At 45.9% G+C, this 21239-nt stretch overlaps 1 protein-coding gene across 1 annotated transcript in view; it reads right to left on the reverse strand.

Annotated features, from left to right (window-relative positions):
• The window catches only part of LOC144680722 (low density lipoprotein receptor adapter protein 1-A-like), a 156020-nt gene that overhangs the window by 47910 nt on the left and 86871 nt on the right, over positions 1-21239 (reverse strand). Inside the window, exons 4-5 of the mRNA XM_078541999.1 lie at positions 19758-19872; positions 17190-17262 (exon numbers count right to left, since the gene is read on the reverse strand). Of these exons, the coding sequence (XP_078398125.1) occupies positions 17190-17262; positions 19758-19872 (188 nt within the window). The remainder of the gene's footprint in view (positions 1-17189; positions 17263-19757; positions 19873-21239) is intronic.

The raw sequence follows: 21239 nt of genomic DNA on the forward strand, positions 1-21239 counted from the left end.
AGTATAATGTGGGAAAATGTGAGGTTGTCCATCTTGGCAGGATGAATAAATAAGATGATTATCTAAATGATGAGATTGCAGAGCTGAGATGCAGAGGGATCTGGGTGTCCTAGTGCATGAATTACAAAAGTTTAGTATACAGGTGCAGTAAGTATTGAGAAAAGCTAATAGAATGTTATTGTTTATTGCAAGGGGAATTGAAATCAAGAGAGGGAGGTTATGCATCAGTTATACAGGGCATTGGTGAGAGCGCATCTGGAGCATTGTGTACAGTATTGATCTCCTTATTTAAGGAAAGATATAAATGCATTGGAAGCAGCTCAGAGAAGATTTACTAGATTAATACCTGGAATGGGCAGGTTGTCTTATGAGGAAAGACTGGACTGGACAGGCTAGGCTTGCTTTCAATGGAATTTAGAAGTGTAAGAGGTATCTTGATTGAAACATATAAGATCTTGAGGGGACTTTCTTTTATTCATTCATGGGATGTGGGCTTTGCTGGCTGGGCCAGCATTTATTGCCCATCCCTAGTTGCCCTTTAGAAGGTGGAGGTGAGCTACCTTCTTGAGCTGCTGCAGTCCATGTCGTGCAGGTCCACCCACAGTGCTGTTAGGGAGGGAGTTCCCGGATTTTGACCCAGTGACAGTGAAGGAACAGCGATATATTTTCAAGTCAGGATGGTGAGTGACTTGGAGGAGAACTTTCAAGCGGTGGTGTTCCCATCTATCTGCTGCCCTTGTCCTTCTAGATGGTAGTGGTTGTGGGTTCGGATGGTGCTTTCGAAGGAGCCTTGGTGAGTTCCTGCAGTACACCTTGTAGATGGTACACACCGCTGCTAATGTGCATCGGTGGTGGAGGAATTAATGTTTGTAGATGTGGTGCCAATCAAGCGGACTGCTTTGTCATGAATGGTGTCAAGCTTCGAGTGTTGTGGGAGCTGCACTCATCCAGGCAAGTGGGGAGTATTCCATCACACTCCTGACTTGTGCCTTGTAGATGGTGGACAGGCTTTGGTGATTCAGGAGGTGGGTTACTCAACACAGGGTTCCTAGCCTCTGATCTGCTCTTGTGGCTAGTCCAGTTCAGTTTCTGGTCAATGGTAATCCCCAGGATGTTGATAGTGGGAGATTCAGAGGTGGTAATGCCACTGAACGTCAAGGGGCGATAGTTGGATACTCTCTTGTTGGAGATGGTCATTGCCTGAGAGTTGTGTGATACAAATGTAACTTGTGAAGTGGGGCTTTCAAGCTCTACAGCAATTATGGGGTTAAAATGGTTCCCAGATGCTAAGCTTATAGAGTATCACAAACACATCTCCGGACGACATCTTACTGAATGATTGGTGCTTAGCATCCACTTTGATATAGCAAGTCTGTTCTGGACAGGCCTCCTCAGTGCTGATATTTTATCCACAACTGAAAACAATGGATCCTACCAAGATGAACTGTCCCTGCCTCCAAAGTTGATCTTTATGTAAAAGATTTCACTCCTTCCGTGACAGGGGTGAATGGATGTCGTCTGGGGCCATTTGGTTGTGACAATTGCCTTCTTCATTTCTTACTTAGATTACATGGTGGTGGTTATTCTGTGTCATTGTTGTGATGTCCGAAATTCCAATCCTTCTTAATGGTATCAGTTCCTGTTGTAGGCGGCACTGTGATTGTAACGCAATTAGAACATTATATAAACTGCTTGAAACTCCTATACAAAAACAGAATTACCTGGAAAAACTCAGCAGGTCCGGCAGCATCGGCGGAGAAGAAATCAGTTAACGTTTCGAGTCCTCATGACCCTTCGGCAGAACTGAGTATAGTTAGGAGAAAGGTGAAATATAAGCTGGTCTAAGGTGGGGGGGGCGGGGGGAGAGAGAAGTTGAGGGCGGGGTGGTTTAGGGATAAGCAAGCAGTGATAGGAACAGATAATCAAAAGATGTCACAGACAAAAGGATCAAAGAGGTGTTGAAGGTGGTGATATTGTCTAAGAAAAGTGCTAATTAAGAATGGAAGGCAGGATACTCAAGGTACAGCTCTAGTGGGGGTGGGGTGGAAAGACTAACAAAGTTTTAGTTTTAGATTTAAAAATAATGGAAATAGGTGGGAAAAGAAGAATCTATATAAATTATTGAAAAAAAAGGGAGGGGGGAGAAACAGGGTGGGGATGGGGGGAGGGGGAGTTTAAGATCTAAAGTTGTTGAATTCAATATTCAGCCCGGAAGGCTGTAAAGTGCCTAGTCGGAAGATGAGGTGCTGTTCCTCCAATTTGCGTTGGGCTTCAGTGGAACAATGCAGCAAGCCAAGGACAGACATGTGGGCAAGAGAACAGGGTGGAGTGTTAAAATGGCAAGCGACAGGGAGGTTTGGGTCTTTCTTGCGGACAGACCACAGGTGTTCTGCAAAGCGGTCGCCCAGTTTGCGTTTGGTCTCTCCAATGTAGAGGAGACCGCATTGGGAGCAACGAATGCAGTAGACTAAGTTAGGGGAAATGCAAGTGAAATGCTGCTTCACTTGAAAGGAGTGTTTGGGCCCTTGGACGGTGAGGAGAGAGGAAGTGAAGGGGCAGGTGTTGCATCTTCTGTGTGGGAATGGGGAGGTGCCATAGGTGGGGGTTGAGGAGTAGGGGGTGATGGAGGAGTGGACCAGGGTGTCCCGGAGGGAACGATCCCTACGGAATGCCGCCAGGGCGGGTAAAGGGAAGATGTGTTTGGTGGTGGCATCATGCTGGAGTTGGCGGAAATGGCGGAGGATGATCCTTTGAATGCGGAGGCTGGTGGGGTGAAAAGTGAGGACAAGGGGGACCCTATCATGTTTCTGGGAAGGAGGAGAAGGCGTGAGGGTGGATGCGCGGGATATGGGCCGGACACGGTTGAGGGCCCTGTCAACGACCGTGGGTGGAAAACCTCGGTTAAGGAAGAAGGAGGACATGTCAGAGGAGCTGTTTTTGAAGGTAGCGTCATCAGAACAGATGCGACGGAGGCGAAGGAACTGAGAGAATGGGATGGAGTCCTTACAGGAAGCGGGGTGTGAGGAGCTGTAGTCGAGGTAGCTGTGGGAGTCGGTAGGCTTGTAATGGATATTGGTGGACAGTCTATCATCAGAAATTGAGACAGAGAGGTCAAGGAAGGGAAGAGAAGTGTCAGAGATGGACCATGTGAAAATGATGGAGGGGTGGAGATTGGAAGCAAAATTAATAAATTTTTCCAGGTCCCGACGAGAGCATGAAGCAGCACCGAAGTAATCATCGATGTACCGGAGAAAGAGCTGTGGGAGGGGGCCGGAGTAGGACCGGAACAAGGAATGTTCCACGTACCCCATAAAGAGACAGGCATAGCTGGGGCCCATGCGGGTACCCATAGCCACACCTTTTATTTGGAGGAAGTGAGAGGAGTTAAAGGAGAAATTGTTCAGTGTGAGAACGAGTTCAGCCAGACGGAGGAGAGTAGTGGTGGATGGGGATTGTTCGGGCCTCTGTTCAAGGAAGAAGCTAAGGGCGCTCAGACCATCCTGGTGGGGGATGGAGGTGTAGAGGGATTGGACATCCATGGTGAAGAGGAAGCGGTTGGGGCCAGGGAACTGGAAATTGTTGATGTGACGTAAGGTGTCAGAGGAATCACGGATGTAGGTGGGAAGGGACTGGACAAGGGGAGAGAGAAGGGAGTCAAGATAACGAGAAATGAGTTCCGTGGGGCAGGAACAGGCTGACACGATCGGTCTGCCAGGACAGTTCTGTTTGTGGATTTTGGGTAGGAGGTAGAAGCGGGCCGTCCGAGGTTGGGCGACTATCAAGTTGGAAGCTGTGGGAGGAAGATCTCCAGAGGAGATGAGGTCAGTGACAGTCCTGGAAACAATGGCTTGATGTTCTGTGGTGGGGTCATGGTCCAGGGAGAGGTAGGAGGAAGTGTCTGCGAGTTGACGCTCAGCCTCCGCGAGGTAGAAGTCAATGCGCCAGACAACAACAGTACCACCCTTGTCAGCGGGTTTGATGACAATGTTGGGGTTGGACCTGAGAGAATGGAGTGCAGTAAGTTCAGAGAGAGACAGATTAGAATGGGTGAGAGGAGCAGAGAAATTGAGACGGCTAATGTCACGCCGACAGTTCTCAATGAAAAGATCAAGAGAAGGTAAGAATCCAGAGGGAGGGGTCCAGGTGGAGGGAGAATATTGGAGGGGGGTAAAAGTTTCTTGTTGAGGCGACGGATGAGGCGAAGAATAAAATGAAACTGGGGCACGCGCGCCTCATCCGTCGCCTCAACAAGAAACTTTTTCTCTTTCTCTCAAGTGCTAAGGAACGCATGTTCCAACAACTCATCGACACCAACACCCATCTGGGACCCTCCACCCCTGCTTGTCCCTCCGTCCCCACCCCATCTTCCAATCCCAGCCCCAGCCGCGTATTCACTATACCCCCTGACCTTCCCCTCTCCGATGCTGAACGTTCAGTGCTCAGCAAAGGACTTAGCTTCATACCCTTACGCCCTCATCTCAATGAATTTCGGGCTCGGCATGATGCTGAACTCTTCTTCCGCCGTCTTCGTCTCGGTGCTCACTTCTTTGGGCAGGAGTCCTCTCCCCGTTCAACGGATCCTTTTACCCACCTCCAATATTCTCCCTCCACCTGGACCCCTCCCTCTGGATTCTTACCTTCTCTTGATCTTTTCATTGAGAACTGTCAGCGTGACATTAGCCGTCTCAATTTCTCTGCTCCTCTCACCCATTCTAATCTGTCTCTCTCTGAACTTACTGCACTCCGTTCTCTCAGGTCCAACCCCAACATTGTCATCAAACCCGCTGACAAGGGTGGTACTGTTGTTGTCTGGCGCATTGACCTCTACCTCACGGAGGCTGAGCGTCAACTCGCAGACACTTCCTCCTACCTCTCCCTGGACCATGACCCCACCACAGAACATCAAGCCATTGTTTCCAGGACTGTCACTGACCTCATCTCCTCTGGAGATCTTCCTCCCACAGCTTCCAACTTGATAGTCGCCCAACCTCGGACGGCCCGCTTCTACCTCCTACCCAAAATCCACAAACAGAACTGTCCTGACAGACCGATCGTGTCAGCCTGTTCCTGCCCCACGGAACTCATTTCTCGTTATCTTGACTCCCTTCTCTCTCCCCTTGTCCAGTCCCTTCCCACCTACATCCGTGATTCCTCTGACACCTTACGTCACATCAACAATTTCCAGTTCCCTGGTCCCAACCGCTTCCTCTTCACCATGGATGTCCAATCCCTCTACACCTCCATCCCCCACCAGGATGGTCTGAGCGCCCTTAGCTTCTTCCTTGAACAGAGGCCCGAACAATCCCCATCCACCACTACTCTCCTCCGTCTGGCTGAACTCGTTCTCACACTGAACAATTTCTCCTTTAACTCCTCTCACTTCCTCCAAATAAAAGGTGTGGCTATGGGTACCCGCATGGGCCCCAGCTATGCCTGTCTCTTTATGGGGTACGTGGAACATTCCTTGTTCCGGTCCTACTCCGGCCCCCTCCCACAGCTCTTTCTCCGGTACATCGATGATTACTTCGGTGCTGCTTCATGCTCTCGTCGGGACCTGGAAAAATTTATTAATTTTGCTTCCAATCTCCACCCCTCCATCATTTTCACATGGTCCATCTCTGACACTTCTCTTCCCTTCCTTGACCTCTCTGTCTCAATTTCTGATGATAGACTGTCCACCAATATCCATTACAAGCCTACCGACTCCCACAGCTACCTCGACTACAGCTCCTCACACCCCGCTTCCTGTAAGGACTCCATCCCATTCTCTCAGTTCCTTCGCCTCCGTCGCATCTGTTCTGATGACGCTACCTTCAAAAACAGCTCCTCTGACATGTCCTCCTTCTTCCTTAACCGAGGTTTTCCACCCACGGTCGTTGACAGGGCCCTCAACCGTGTCCGGCCCATATCCCGCGCATCCACCCTCACGCCTTCTCCTCCTTCCCAGAAACATGATAGGGTCCCCCTTGTCCTCACTTTTCACCCCACCAGCCTCCGCATTCAAAGGATCATCCTCCGCCATTTCCGCCAACTCCAGCATGATGCCACCACCAAACACATCTTCCCTTTACCCGCCCTGGCGGCATTCCGTAGGGATCGTTCCCTCCGGGACACCCTGGTCCACTCCTCCATCACCCCCTACTCCTCAACCCCCACCTATGCCCACGCAGAAGATGCAACACCTGCCCCTTCACTTCCTCTCTCCTCACCGTCCAAGGGCCCAAACACTCCTTTCAAGTGAAGCAGCATTTCACTTGCATTTCCCCTAACTTAGTCTACTGCATTCGTTGCTCCCAATGCGGTCTCCTCTACATTGGAGAGACCAAACGCAAACTGGGCGACCGCTTTGCAGAACACCTGTGGTCTGTCCGCAAGAAAGACCCAAACCTCCCTGTCGCTTGCCATTTTAACACTCCACCCTGTTCTCTTGCCCACATGTCTGTCCTTGGCTTGCTGCATTGTTCCACTGAAGCCCAACGCAAATTGGAGGAACAGCACCTCATCTTCCGACTAGGCACTTTACAGCCTTCCGGGCTGAATATTGAATTCAACAACTTTAGATCTTAAACTCCCCCTCCCCCCATCCCCACCCTGTTTCTCCCCCCTCCCTTTTTTTTCAATAATTTATATAGATTCTTCTTTTCCCACCTATTTCCATTATTTTTAAATCTAAAACTAAAACTTTGTTAGTCTTTCCACCCCACCCCCACTAGAGCTGTACCTTGAGTATCCTGCCTTCCATTCTTAATTAGCACTTTTCTTAGACAATATCACCACCTTCAACACCTCTTTGATCCTTTTGTCTGTGACATCTTTTGATTATCTGCTCCTATCACTGCTTGCTTATCCCTAAACCACCCCGCCCTCAACTTCTCTCTCCCCTCGCCCCCCCACCTTAGACCAGCTTATATTTCGCCTTTCTCCTAACTATACTTAGTTCTGCCGAAGGGTCATGAGGACTCGAAACGTTAACTGATTTCTTCTCCGCCGATGCTGCCGGACCTGCTGAGTTTTTCCAGGTAATTCTGTTTTTGTATAGGATTTCCAGCATCCGCAGTAGCTTTTAGCTTTTTGTTTGAAACTCCTATGTTGAGTGGTGGTTTAAAATACTCCACAACAAATTGGCGACAAGGGTGGGATCCCGCTAAGAACAGAGGAAACGGATGAGTGACAGCCGAGCCACCACATGAGTACCTTTTAAATTACCACGCATAGTTAGGGCAAAGCCAAAACTGCCCGCGATCCCCTGCCCTGGGACTGAAAGAACTTACGGGTGTGAGTCAAACCTCAATCAGTTGGTAAGGGTTTGGGTGAAACGTGTATAGCAAGATAGTCAGTATTACTACCGAGTAATAGTAATTTCACTTCAGGAGGAAGTAAAGAAGAGGCTGACAACAAATAACCCAAACCAACAATGGCTGCAGAAAAGAAGTTAGAATTCGAGCGGGATCCAGAGGGGTTGTTAACTAGATATCTAAGAGAAAAGAATCAGAAAGTCATAGCAAAAGTGAGAGAGAAGAGGTGGAATCCAGACGACCCGATTGGGAAACAGAGGGCATGGTGGAAAAAAGGAAAGGAAACAAAAGGAAGAAAAGACCGCACTGTTGATAGCCAGGGCATACTGGGATCTAAACAAAAGGTGCAGAAACACTTCTGCTGTAGCTAACATTTACCCAGTACTACAACAGCGCCACAATATGGGACCAAAGGTCCAGATGAATGGGATATAAACAGTGAGACATATAATTATGAAAAAGACAAAGAAAGAGACTATCTGCCTCCATCATACGACGGTTCCATTGGAGTGGCACCGATTAAAGTAGAAGTTGTGCCCGGACCCCCGGATGCCCAAGGCCAACTGGACGGTCTAATTAAGAACAACGTATGTCCTGTTTTCCCCGAGCGACAAAATCAAGTTATTGGAAATGCTGCCAAACTGACCCCCTGCCAGAGCAATGAACTCTTTTGGGACAAATTGAGAGAGATGCGAATAACCCACCAATTGCATAATCGGGACACAGCCTGTACAGTACCAGCTAAAATGCCTGAGACAAAATGGCAGGAACTAGGTAATGACTTTAGGGATGGCACCTGGTGCTTAGCCATCACCCAAGAGTCTCAGACAGTGTTTGGTCATTTTAAAACAGCAGTGACTACCGCACTGGGAGCGGTGCCAGCGAATTGGGGTATGATAATAGGAGTAACACAGAATAAAGGGGAATCAGCACATGACTATGGGGGAAAGACCCAGCAAGGAATGATGCAGCATTCTTGAAAATGTTTAAAGACGGACTGAGCAAAGCACATCAGGACGTAATAAGGACAGGATTAGTCATGATGCAGGATTATGATTCCTTAGTTAGACGGGCCACGGACATAGACAATCAACAGAAGGCTAAACTAGCCGCAGCAGAGTCAGTGGTAGTCGTAGCAAAAACAGGAGGAAAAAGGTGAGGTTTGCTATAATTGCAACCATCCAGGATATAGGCGCAATGAGTGCCATATACCAAAAAATGTACAATAGGAGAAAGTGCAGGAACTGTAACAAGCCCGGCCATGAGGCCAAGGACTGTTGGCCGGCCGGGGGAGGCAAAGCAGGACAGGACCCCAAACAACAATCTGTCCCTGCAACAAAAACAAAGTGATCGAGATAATCAAAACCGAGTCAGAAACAATAAGTAGCAGTGGCCCCTGGAGAGGACCAAGACTCCCGAATATATTTAGCAGCGCTGTTAGGGGGCCTGCAGTGCAAGGTGCTAATAGGTACAGGGGCCTCGGTGTCCATAACAAATGTGAAACTTCCTCTCACCAAACATTCGATATTAACACAGGGAGTGGGGGGAAAACAGATTAAGGCTTATAAAGGTGAAACACAATTATTGGAGATAGTGGGTATAAGCGTCATGGTACAATTGTGGGTATGTGAGAACCCTGAAGGGAATAGGAATAGATATACTGAGTGAACTAAACTTATTAATAGATGTTAAAGACATGACAGTAGTATGGAGGATCCTAGGGGAAAAGACCCAATGTCCAGGCACCCAATAAGTGACACAAATATCCAGTGCAAAACCCCTAGGCCGGGATTGGAGCAAGGAAGGCAAGCGGGGACCACTGTGTGAGGCGATAGAAGGGGTTTGGGCAGAATCTAAACAAGGTTGTGGACTGGTAAGGATGGAACCGATTAATATACCGGACCCAGGCACTGAGCCCATAGACAATACCCAATAAAACCAGAGGAAAGGGAAGCCATGCAGAATATAGTGACAGATCTATTAGAACAAGGGGTGTTGAGAGAAACCATATCAACCATAAATTCCCCTATATGGCCCGTAAAAAAACCGGACTGATCATATCGACTGATGGTTGACTATACTGCCCCTAATAAAGTAACCCCACAAGAAAATTCCATAGTGGCGAGTCCCTCCACAATATCTAATAGATTAAAACCCGAACACAGAGTGTTCACAGTCTTGGACCTTGCCAACAGGTTCTGGTCCATACCATTGGATGGCAAGTCACAAGAAAAATTCGCATTCATGGTGGAAGAGAAACAAGAGACTCGGATCAGAGTCCCACAGGGATTCCATAACAGCCCTAATACATTCCACCGTGTAATGAGTCAAGCCCTGGAAGGAGTGGATTTGGCAATACTACAATATATAGATGATATACTGATAGCCTCAGAGAATGAAAAGGGACGCATGGCCACTCTATTATGCACTTTGCAGGCTCTAAAGGAGGCAATATTTAAAGTAAATCCGAAGAAAGCATAATTGGGACTACCACAGGTTAAATACCTGGGACATGAAATTAACCAGGGTTGTAAGGTACTCCCACAGGAAAGAAAAACCGCCATCAGAAATATGCCAAGACTGATAACTGTCAGAGGAGTGAGAAGGTGTTAGGACTATTTAATTACTGCAGAAACTTTATACCAGACTTCACGGCAACTATGGAGCCAATACAGTGATTAGTAAAGGGGGGAAAGCCAGCAACAGGAAAGGTAGAGTGGGGACCAGGACAGGATAAGGCCTATGCAGAGTTGAAGGCTGCCCTGACATCAGCCCAGCGCCCCCCCATCACCTTAGATTGCCCAATATGTCCCGACCATTCCACATGCACTACAACGTGGATGGAAACTTCCACAAAGCAGTAGTGTTACAGGAGTATGGCGGGGACATGAGGCTAGTAGCTTATTATTCCACCCAGCAGTCCCCGGTAGACAAGAATATAGCAAGATACGTAGCCGCATTAGGCAGTGCGAGTCTGCGAGCCGATAACCATGTCAGGCCAGATAGTGTTGCACACTCGACATACACTGGTAGACCTGCTGAGCACAGGGAAATTGAAATCTGTCTCAGACAGTAGAAGAGCTGCATGGGAAGCAGTCCTAATACCTAAAGACAGATCAGTTCAGATAGTGAGGGATCCTAGAGTAAACCCCGCTGAAGGCACATTCACGGAAGGGGAGACCCACGGGTGTCAGGCCACAATAGGTGAAGAAACACAAGGGGCAGACTCAGACGAACCCCTGGAAAACTCCGACTGCTCCCTTTATGTGGACGGATTGCGATGATATATATACGGAGAGCCGCATACAGGTTGGGCAGTAGTAACAGGAGATTGTGAAGCGATAGCCAAAGAAGGTGTTGGAGGGAAGTGTTTCAGCCCAAGTGGCCAAGCTGACTGTCCTTACAGAAGCCTTGTAACTGGACAAAGGGTCAACATCTATACAGACAGCCGATATGCTTTCGCGGTGGTACATGATTACGTGATCGCTTGGAGTAGGCGAGGATACATCACCTCAGGAGGAGGACACATAAGGCACGGGAATCTGGTGAGAGGGGTAGTGGAGGCAGCACAAGGCCCGGCAAAGGCAGCCATGATTAAAATAAGAGCCCACCGAAAGATGGAAACTGAGGAACGGAGAGGAAATATGCTAGCGGATGAGGCAGCCAGACAAGAGGCTGAGAAAGAAACACCAGTCCCAGTTGCCACTGCAGCAATGGGACCATGTGAAATGAATATTACAAAGATACAGGATGAAGCTAGTGTGGAGGAGCAAGAACGATGGGCTAAGAAAGCAGTTAGAGGAGATGGGGTATAGAGGAAAGATTCACAGGTAATAACCCCAAATTGTACCCAAACAAACCTACTGGAAATCTGTCATGGCCCTGACCACAGTGGGAACCAGGCAATGTATGATAGGCTAACAAAGGGTTGGTGGTGAAACGGAATGGGGAGAAATGTGTACAAATACTGTCAGCAATGCAACCCCGGAAAGCCAATCAACGTTAAAATGGTCCACCAGCCAAGACCTAACGGGCCATGGGAAAATCTGCAAATAGATTTTAGTGGACCCCTGCCTAACAATAGGGGCAAGAAATACTGGTTAGTAGTAACTGATCAATTTACAAGGTGGGTAGAAGCATTTCCTACCCGAGACTGTAGCACTAGGACGATAGCCCAAATACTGGCACAGGAAATAATTCCCTGCTGGGGAAATTCCCTTACAGATAGACTCAGACCAAGGCACTCACTTTACAGGGAAGGTTGTGAAGGAAGCCTGTAAATCGTTAGGAGTCCGACAGAGATTCTATGTCCGATATCACCCACAAAGCTCAGGTATGGTCGAGCGAATGGATAGAACTTTAAAAACCACTCTGGCAAAAGCTATTGCAGAAACAGGACAAGGATGGGTAGATGTCCTCCCCTGTATACTCATGCGCCTACGCGCAACACCCAATCGGACTGACCCCATTTGAACTAATGATAGGACGTGCTATGCGACTACCAGAAGGAATATCGACTGGTAGTGAGGAACTAGAACCAGTAAGGGATGGTATAAGGAATGAGGTGCAACAATTGGATAACCAACTACGTGAGCTGAGCCAAGAGGTGAGGGCACAACAGGACATCCAAGATCAGGAAAGGAAGAAGAAGGGCAGCAATGAGCCAGTGCCCAAGGTAGGGGAGAGGGTATATGTATAGCTGGCCCCTGAACAAGTAGGATTCACCCCTAGGTGGATAGGCCTGTACGAGGTGATGACGACCAGGGATACATGCACTTGTGTGGATATGACAGGGAAAGGGAGATGGAAACGTTGGTTGCAAATAAAATGTTTTACTGATCCCCAGGGCCAAGGAACTGTGGACCCTGCGTGATCAAAGAAGGAGCCATAAAGCCTATCATGTGTGCGTCGGCTCTTTACCAAATATAGTTTTAACTGATTTTGTTTTACAGAACTGACTAGCCAACTGGTGGTGGCCAGAGTTGTGCTTATTCTCAAACAAGTAAGGCCACCATGAAAGCATTAATTTTGACGAGTCTGACGATCAGAGCAATTCTCACGACAAGCACAACAGAACGGGAAGAAATGGAATGCAGATTGAGATTCCCCCAAAGGCGACTCTAAAACGGGTTTCACCTTGTCAACCAGTTATGAGTGTGAAAAACAGGAAAAAGGGTGTTATACGTGTAACGGTGCACAGGTAAGCTTGAGTCCAACACCATGTGGGCCGTGTAAAATGACTAATGCTACCAGTTATGACAAGATGCACACGTGGGCAGCACGCACGGGGCTAGTAGGGGGAGAATATGTCTTGGGCTGCGAGGACAGGGTTGTACGATAGACTATTGTATACTGTGTTACAACAACCCCCTGACAACAATGAGGGCACCCACATGGTCAACCATGACTATACCAATCAATACATCAACGATGAGGACGGCACCGTTACAGTGCCCAGAATTGACTCCAGGCCGACTAAACAGACTGGTATTATTTACAGACAATGAGCAACTGTATGACAATGTAAAACATGAAATTGTACCGGTATTGCTGAACCTAACAATGATACAATGGCCTAGATATTGTGGCAAATTTGATGGTATTAAGAAATTGCATGAAATGTTAACAAAGGATATAATCAATAAGGCAGCCGATGCCACAGGTACAACTAGGTTTAGAGGGCATGCTGCATTCCACCACAGGGCAAGGAGAGATTTAATCAATGATGGTTTGACAGGAGTAAATACGGGAACGTCCTTTGTGAACGTGTTAGACATATAAACTGTTCAGTCTAGTGTGGAACGGCTAAAGGAGGTACTACAGGGGGTAATGCAGAGAGGAAATCAAGCCGCACAGACAGGAGTAAGGTTAGGCACCCAGATAGTTACAGACTTGTTAAGGGGGATAAGGGTAATGGAAAGCCATGCTGAGATTAACTGACTGAATGACAGAAATCTGGAACAGGATGGGGTAGGAGAAAAGAGAGACCTATGTAATGCTTATTGCCAGTGGGTAGTAGGACAACTAAGACACAACCTGGCTCAGGTCCAACAAGGTGAGGTGCCCAATTGGATCAACTGTTCCTACCTCCACATCCTCGCACAGCAACAGAGCTTGGTGAATGCCTGCATTCTCAAAGGCATGACCAGGATCTTCCCGGTGGTCCAGGCTGCTTAGCAAGTGCTTAGCAAATACCACCCCGATAGTGGGGGTGGTACTCATTATCCCCATGGACGAATCAGATGCTCAACCATACCCTCTGTACCAAGTGGAAAACATTGGCCTGATCCAAGGGGAAAACTATTTTAGGTATTACCCAACGGACATCTATGCCATTAAGCAGAATGGTACAATTAGAGGAGCATCCTTAAGCGGGTGTCACCAGAAAGACAGCTTAACCACATGTCCACACCCTTCGGGCCAGGGCACAAAAGGTGAGTGTGGCTACAACAAGAGAGGGATGTATGCTGGAAGTATCCCACACCGATCATCACTATACCCACTCAGGGTGGAGAGACCAAGGGGGGTACTGCATCACAACATCAAAGTCGAATATCAATACGCAGGCCTTACGTGTAAAATCACAATGCCAAATTTCTGCTTTAAACCCCAGGTCCCTGTTACTATTGGACATACTGGGCTGGTGTAGCTAAAAATTGAGGGAGCTGGTTACTATAAATGTTACAGATCAGATAGGCAGAACCTGGAACAATATGAAGATCCCATGGGGGTGCCTATTCTCCACTTACCTGAACACTTACAAGAAATTAAGGAGAGTTTAGGCAGAGCAGTGCAACAATACCATGTTTTGATACAGGGCCTAATGGTTTTGAAGAAAGATATAGAAAAGGATTTAAGGGCCAGAACTTGGTGGGAATGACTGTGGAACTGGGGAGTAAGTGTTGAAACCCACCCTTTGATCTGAATTATTTCCCACACCTTGGTAGTGTCACAGCTACTGTTAGCTATGGGTCGGGGAATTGCAGCATGTGCATCATATAGGAAAAACGGGAAAAGAAAAAAGCAAGGGCCTTGCTTAAGGCAAAACTTGTTGGAGAAGCACTATCTAGGAGTATTTTAAGATATAGGGTACATCCCAAGTCCTCCAAACAGGGTGCCCGATCACCACAACAGGGCAGAGGACCCAGGACATCATCGGATTAGGTTGGTTACTTGGACAGGGTAGCCAAGTACCAGAAGGGGGGCCCGGAGTGGGGCTTTCAAGCTCTACAGCAATTATGGGGTTAAAATGGTTCCCAGATGCTAAGCTTATAGAGTATCACAAACACATCTCCGGATGACATCTTACTGGATGATTGGTGCTTAGCATCCACTTTGATATAGCAAGTCTGTTCTGGACAGGCCTCCTCAGTGCTGATGTTTTATCCACAACTGAAAACAATGGATCCTACCAAGATGAGCTGTCCCTGCCTCCAAAGTTGATCTTTATGTAAAAGATTTCGCTCCTTCTGTGACAGGGGTGAATGGATGTTGTCTGGGGCCATTTGGTTGTGACAATTGCCTTCTTCATTTCTTACTTAGATTACGTGGTGGTGGTTATCCTGTGTCATTGTTGTGATGTCCTAAATTCCAGTCCTTCTTAAGGGTATCAGCTTCTGTTGTAGGCGGCACTGTGATTGTAACACAATTAGAACAGTATATAAACTGCTTGAAACTCTGTATCGTTGGAGAAGTCTCCTGGTTTACCAGTAGAGATTATCTCCCCACCGGTGTAAAAAAATAAAGGCTGCTTGACGTTTGAATGAAAGACCCTGTGTTGAGTGTTGGTTTAAAATATTCCACAACACTTGCCACTTGGCAGCCCAATCCTGGATATTGTCCCTGTCTTGCTGCATTTGGACATGGACTGCTTCAGTATCTGAGGAGTTGAGAATGGTGTTGAACATTGTACAATCATCAGCAAACATCTCCACTTCTGACCTTGTGATGGAAGGAAGGTCATTGATGAAGCAGCTGAAGATGGTTGGGCCGAGGACACTACCCTGAGGAACTCCTGCAGTGATGTCTTGGAGCTGAAATGACTGATCTCCAACAACCACAACCATCTTCCTTTGTGTTAAGTATGACTCCAACCAGCAAAGAGTTTTCCCCCGATTCCCATTAACTCCAGTTTTGATAGAGTTCCTTGATGCCACACTCGGTCAAATGCGGCCTTGAGAGGGAGAGAGAGAGACAGAGAGGGCTAGAGACAGAGAGAGCTGGAGACAGAGAGGACTAGAGACAGAGAGGACTAGAGACAGAGAGACAGGGTGGATGTGGAGAGGATGTTTCCTCTTGTGGGAGAACTAGGGGCTACTGTTTAAAAATAAGGGGTCGCCCATTTAAGACAGGGATAAAGAAATATTTTTCCTCTCAGAATTCTCTTCCTCTAGAGGTGGTTGAGACAGAGTCGTTGAATATCTTTAAGGCAGAAGTAGATAGATTCTTGATAAGCAAAGGGGTGAAAGGTTATCAGGGGAGGCAGGAGTGTGAAGCTGAAATTAAAATCAGATCAGCTATGACTGCAATGAATGGTGTAGCATGCTCGAGGGGCCGAGTGGCCTACTCCTGCTCCTAATTTGTATGTTCGTATGTTTTCAGGTCTGAAAGCGGCTGGCTTAGGCCCATTTGTGACACACATATGCCGCAAACAATGATCTGATTGGGGTAGCCATTATCCTTCGAAATTTGGCATTTTTCCATCTGTCCTGATGAGTGCAAGACAAAAAGCTTCTATAACATGTCTCCTTTTTTGGCAATAAACCATAGAATGTTGCAGCATTTGGACCAGTACCCTTATTCACATTTAGCCTATTCACCCTTGCTCCCTATACCTTTTCACTTTCCTGCTTTTTAAGCAACTATCTAATTGTCTCAAAAGAATTGATACATTCAACAAAAGGTCTGTCACTGGGAATGCCACGTGCTTCCGCACCTGTGCATGAACACACAATGTCTTATAACATCTTTAATTCATTTAGTGAGCCAGTATCCCTCGAATATTGAATGTACTCCTGAAGGCCACTGCAGACCATGCCAGCTTTCCTTCCACTCACTTCCTCCCCTCCCCCACCACCCTCACCTGACTGAGCTGGAGTCAGGGCAGTGACATAGATGGCCCAAATTGGACATCTCAAACTAGTAAGCTGTAAAGTCAAGCTTGTTGCAAAACAAGCATCTGGCTTAATCAGCAAGAGATGCATTTGTTGTTGGGAATGTAAGTTAAAATTATTATCTGTGTGTGGAGACAAGCTGTCAGGTTTCTTAACAATACAAGAGTGATGGGATGGTGAACAACTCTCTCATAATCACTCAGAATATTGTATTCTGCTCAATTAACAACTGATACAAGCTGTTACCAACTGACATTTTTTAAAATGTACTTTGCAAAGCTTATGCATCATTTCAAGAGTTTCTTCTTCACTTGTAAGCGTTAGTATAATTGAATTTGCCTATTTTCTAAAAATGTTCTTTGCCATGTGGGCAAGATTTTATTGAAACACGGTTAACTGACTTTAACCTCATTCTTTAGGAGGGCAGTTATACAATGTGCATTCTAAATGCTAGCTAATTGATTCCCTAATCCATATTGTCCTTGGCTCTTCATACCAGCTGTAATGACAGGTGTAGTAATGAGATGTTAGTTGTGCCTTTCACGCATTGCCAGAGAAAGAATCAGGCCACAGGTGGATATATCACGCAGGTTTAGATTATCCATGTACAAGAAGAAATTCTGCTCAGTGCAAGTGATAGAATTTTCGATGTTAAATATTCTGCAGAATTAATTTGCACCAAATTATCATCCAAGGAGCTCCACAGTGTATCCTATCAAAACTATTACAAGAAATAAAGCAATGTCTTTTGAAAGTTTGTTTCAATTATTTTTGTTCTTACCCTCTTGTGCCACTTCCCAAAGGTCAAATGCAATTCTGAAGGCCTGAGCAACCGTTAAGGTCACAGCTTGTGCCTGTGGTAGAGAAAAACTAGTATTCATTAATTAAGCAACAACAGCAGAAAAATTTATTCATTGTGTCTTGATAATTCTGATTTATATTAAAATGTCAATATTAGAGGACAAAATGTTCATAATTCTTAAAAATACTACAAACAATAATATGCTAATGTGAGTTGTCTGCCATACAATATTTTTAGGGTACAAGAGCTGATATATATTAGAGTATCAGTGGCAGCCTTGCATCTTTAAGACAATGGTTTGCGCCATGGTGGTTAACTCTGTTGAACATCAACTCATGTGGCTCAGGAGTCCCACTCTAGCATGGCAGTCTCTGTCATATTTGCTGCAGAGGAAGGCAAGAGGTGCAGGATTCGCTGGCCTTTGTTTTCTCTGAGCTCTCTTCTTGCCCAGCTGGGCTTTTCGTTTCTCCTCGCCTCTTCTGATTCCCTTCCAAAGAGTCAGCCTCAGTGATCATGCCGTGAACGGCTGTCTCCCTGTTGTCAATCTCAATGTCAGCCATCTCCATATCTTGCTTGCAGGTGTCCATTTAGCGGAGGTATGGACACAGAGGAGGTGGTGGCCCAGTGGTCAGTTCACTGTACAGAGTGTCTTTGGCTATACGGTAATCATCCATCTGATGAACATGGTCAAGCCAATGCAGACATTGTTGGCTTAGCAATGAGTGTATGTTGATCTCCTCTTTGTGGTCTCTCTTTCTATGACAACATGATGGGTAGGGTCAGTTTTTTTGGGGGCAACTTTGGAACCCCGTGAGATACACAGTGGGGTCAAACAGGGTTGTGTTCTGGTCATCTACAAAGGGTGTCTACTTACATACCAGAACTGATGGAAAACCGCTCAGCCTTGCTCACCTGAGAGCCAAGACAAAAGTGTGTCAAGTCCTGATCAGAGAGTTGCTGCACACTGATGATGCCATACTAACATTCCATACCAAGGAACACCTGCAGCGGCAAATGGACAGACTCTGTCGTGTCTGTAAAGAGTTTAATTTGGCTATCAGCATCAGGAAGACAAATGTCATTATCTAGGATGTTGCCATACCGCAATTTATCAACACTGACAATGTGACACTGGAAGTTGTTAATAGCTTCACATATCTAGCCTCCACAATCACCAGCGTTCTATCACTGAAATCAACACACAACAGCTCCAGCTTTTATGATGAATGTCCTAACTGAGGAAGAATGTGTGCAACAACAGCGACCTGAGAACACCAAACTGCGAGTCTGCCAAGCATGCATCCTTAGCACACTCCTCTACAGTGGCGGGACATGGACAACCTGAGTATGAGGAGGCTGAACAGTTTCCACCTTTGCTGTCTCAGACGTATCCTTAGCACCTCTCAGCAGGTCAAGGTCACCAACTCAGAGGTCCTGGCGTTAATTCCATCAAATTAGAATAATTGCAACAAAATAATTACTTCAATAAGCATCACTGGCAAACAAGTCGGTCTGTCTTATTAGTAAAAAAGTCATCTTTTAGCAAATAGCATAAATATTAATACTGTTAAGATTGTCCTTCTTTAATTGTCATTTACAGTCCTATGGTAAAGAAATGCAAGCAGATAAGGTGGCATAAAAGATGCCACAGTTCTGTTTTTGCTCATTTGAGAAAAGAGACAAAAAGGATTAAGAACCTTTAGTCAGACTAAAGTAAATTCTTGTTAGCTCTTTTCATATGCACTGTCCTCCAGGAATAAGACTAAGGTCATTGCGGGTATACAGAGATGGCTTCATACCCAACGGAACACAGTCAGTTAATCATATGATGCTGAAAGCATGAAAATCTGATCCATAGCACTGACCAAATTTGAATACAAGTCAGTAATGTGAGGATGCCTATGTATTGTAGAAGAATGTATACTAGGAATCTGTTCCAACCTAATCATCATTCTGTAGATGGGGTGCTATTGTTCTAGTCTCACATGAGGCTTGATGAATTTATACCAATGTCTCGAAATAGTTAAACAGTCAGCCTTTAATCGGCAACTGAACTTGTCCCAGATTCTCTCTCGAAGTCAACATTTCCAATCCTATAATCCCATTAGTCGAGTTTGGCAGAATATTAGCCTCTCATTTCACCTCTTGACAGTTCATCACACAGTGCCATTTATATCAACTAATAAACTGTGAATACATTTAGAAATCAGAAAAAAGACAAAGAAGTGATAGAAAGAATAATAAAGATCATCAAATGTGAAAAAACAAACAGCAAAAAATTATGATACAAATGTGCCCTGTTGCATATGACTGCTAAACGTAGTAAAACAAATCTAGTATCATTCAATTTTTTGCTCAATTACTTTTAAATGGACAGCTTTGCACTGCACCTGACTCTGTCACTGTTATGTCACTCCATTTGACAAAGAGATCACTTTCTATTATTTAAAACTAAGATTTACTTCAGATATTATTTGTGAAAAAAGCAATGAGCCTATTGCTGATTACACCCATATAATATTTCAGCATTTTATTTTTGAAACTTACAATTTTTTTCTTCGGACAAAGAAATGCATGGCATTCCAAAGTCTCATTTAGCTGACTCTGAGCAATATATGCAAAGACCTTGTCCTGAGTCTTGTCTGCAGTGCAGTATGATATCCTGATGGAAGAAAAAAGCAATAAGCACATATATTACTCAAATTGATCTGAACATGTTTTAACACAAACACATCTTTCATCATTACAGAAAGTTGGCAGATGCTTCTTTTGCACAAAATAACACAGAATCCAATTTAAAGGACTCTTTAAATGGGACATTATTTTCAATGCAAAATTTTGCCCTGACACAACATTTCAGAGATAGAAGCTGGGATGAAATATTGATCCGAAAATTTGTGACCGAAACAAAGAGATCTGACCCCACTATTTTTTCACAGATGTCCAGGAATACGAATGCGAGAGAACTATGAGAAAGGCATTTGGGTGTCATTTCCAAAATAGCTATTTGTAATGATAATGCTATTCTTTATGAAGAAGAGTATTTTCTTTCCATTTTATTCCCAACTTGGCAGGAAGAGAGATATAGCTCAGGTTTGATGGCCGGAGTTTTCCAGCCCTTCATGCTGGCAGGATGTTCCAGTCCCGCCGATGGCTCATCGACCCCACCTTGGGGAAACCCACTGCGAGGAGGGGTCAGGAAACTTTGCCCGACATCTCAACACTAATTGTGTTGAAAATCTGATTGATCATTCCTTTCCCAATGACTTTGATGTGTTAATCTAACTTTGTCTTGTGAAGCGAAAGTTGAACTAGTTACCGCAGGCTACGATGCAAGTAGGCTTATCATTCTAATCATCAGTACTGAGGAAAGTCCTTCATCAATCCTACACTTGTTGCTTAGCAATAACCTGCTCACTGATGCCCAGTTTGGGTTCCGCCAGGGCCACTCAGCTACTGACCTCATTACAGCCTTGGTTCAAACATGGTCAAAAGAGCTGAACTCCAAAGGTGAGGTGAGAGTGACTGCCATTGACATCAAGGCAGCATTTGACCGAGTGTGGCATCAAGGAGCCCCAGCAAAACTGGAGTCATTGGGAATCAGGTGGAAAACCCTCCGCTGGTTGGAGTCATATCTAGCACAAAGGAAGATGGTTGTGGTTGTTGGAGGTCAGTCATCTCAGCTCCAGGACATTACTGCAGGAGTTCCTCAGGGTAATGTCCTAGGCCCAACCATCTTCAGCTGCTTCATCAATGACGTTCCTTCCATCATAAGGTCAGAAGTGGGGATGTTCGCTGATGATTGCACAATGTTCAGCACCATTCACAACTCCTCAGATACTGAAACAGTCCATGTCCAAATGCAGCAAGACCTGGACAATATCCAGGCTTGGGCTGACAAGTGGTAAGTAATATTCACACAATGACCATCTCCAACGAGAGAATCCAACCATCGCCCCATGGTATTCAATGGTATTACCATCTCTGAATCACCCACTATCAACATCCTGGGGGCTACCATTGACCAGA

This window comes from Cetorhinus maximus, chromosome 5 (genome assembly GCF_964194155.1).
Source record: "Cetorhinus maximus chromosome 5, sCetMax3.hap1.1, whole genome shotgun sequence".
Lineage (NCBI taxonomy): Eukaryota > Metazoa > Chordata > Chondrichthyes > Lamniformes > Cetorhinidae > Cetorhinus > Cetorhinus maximus.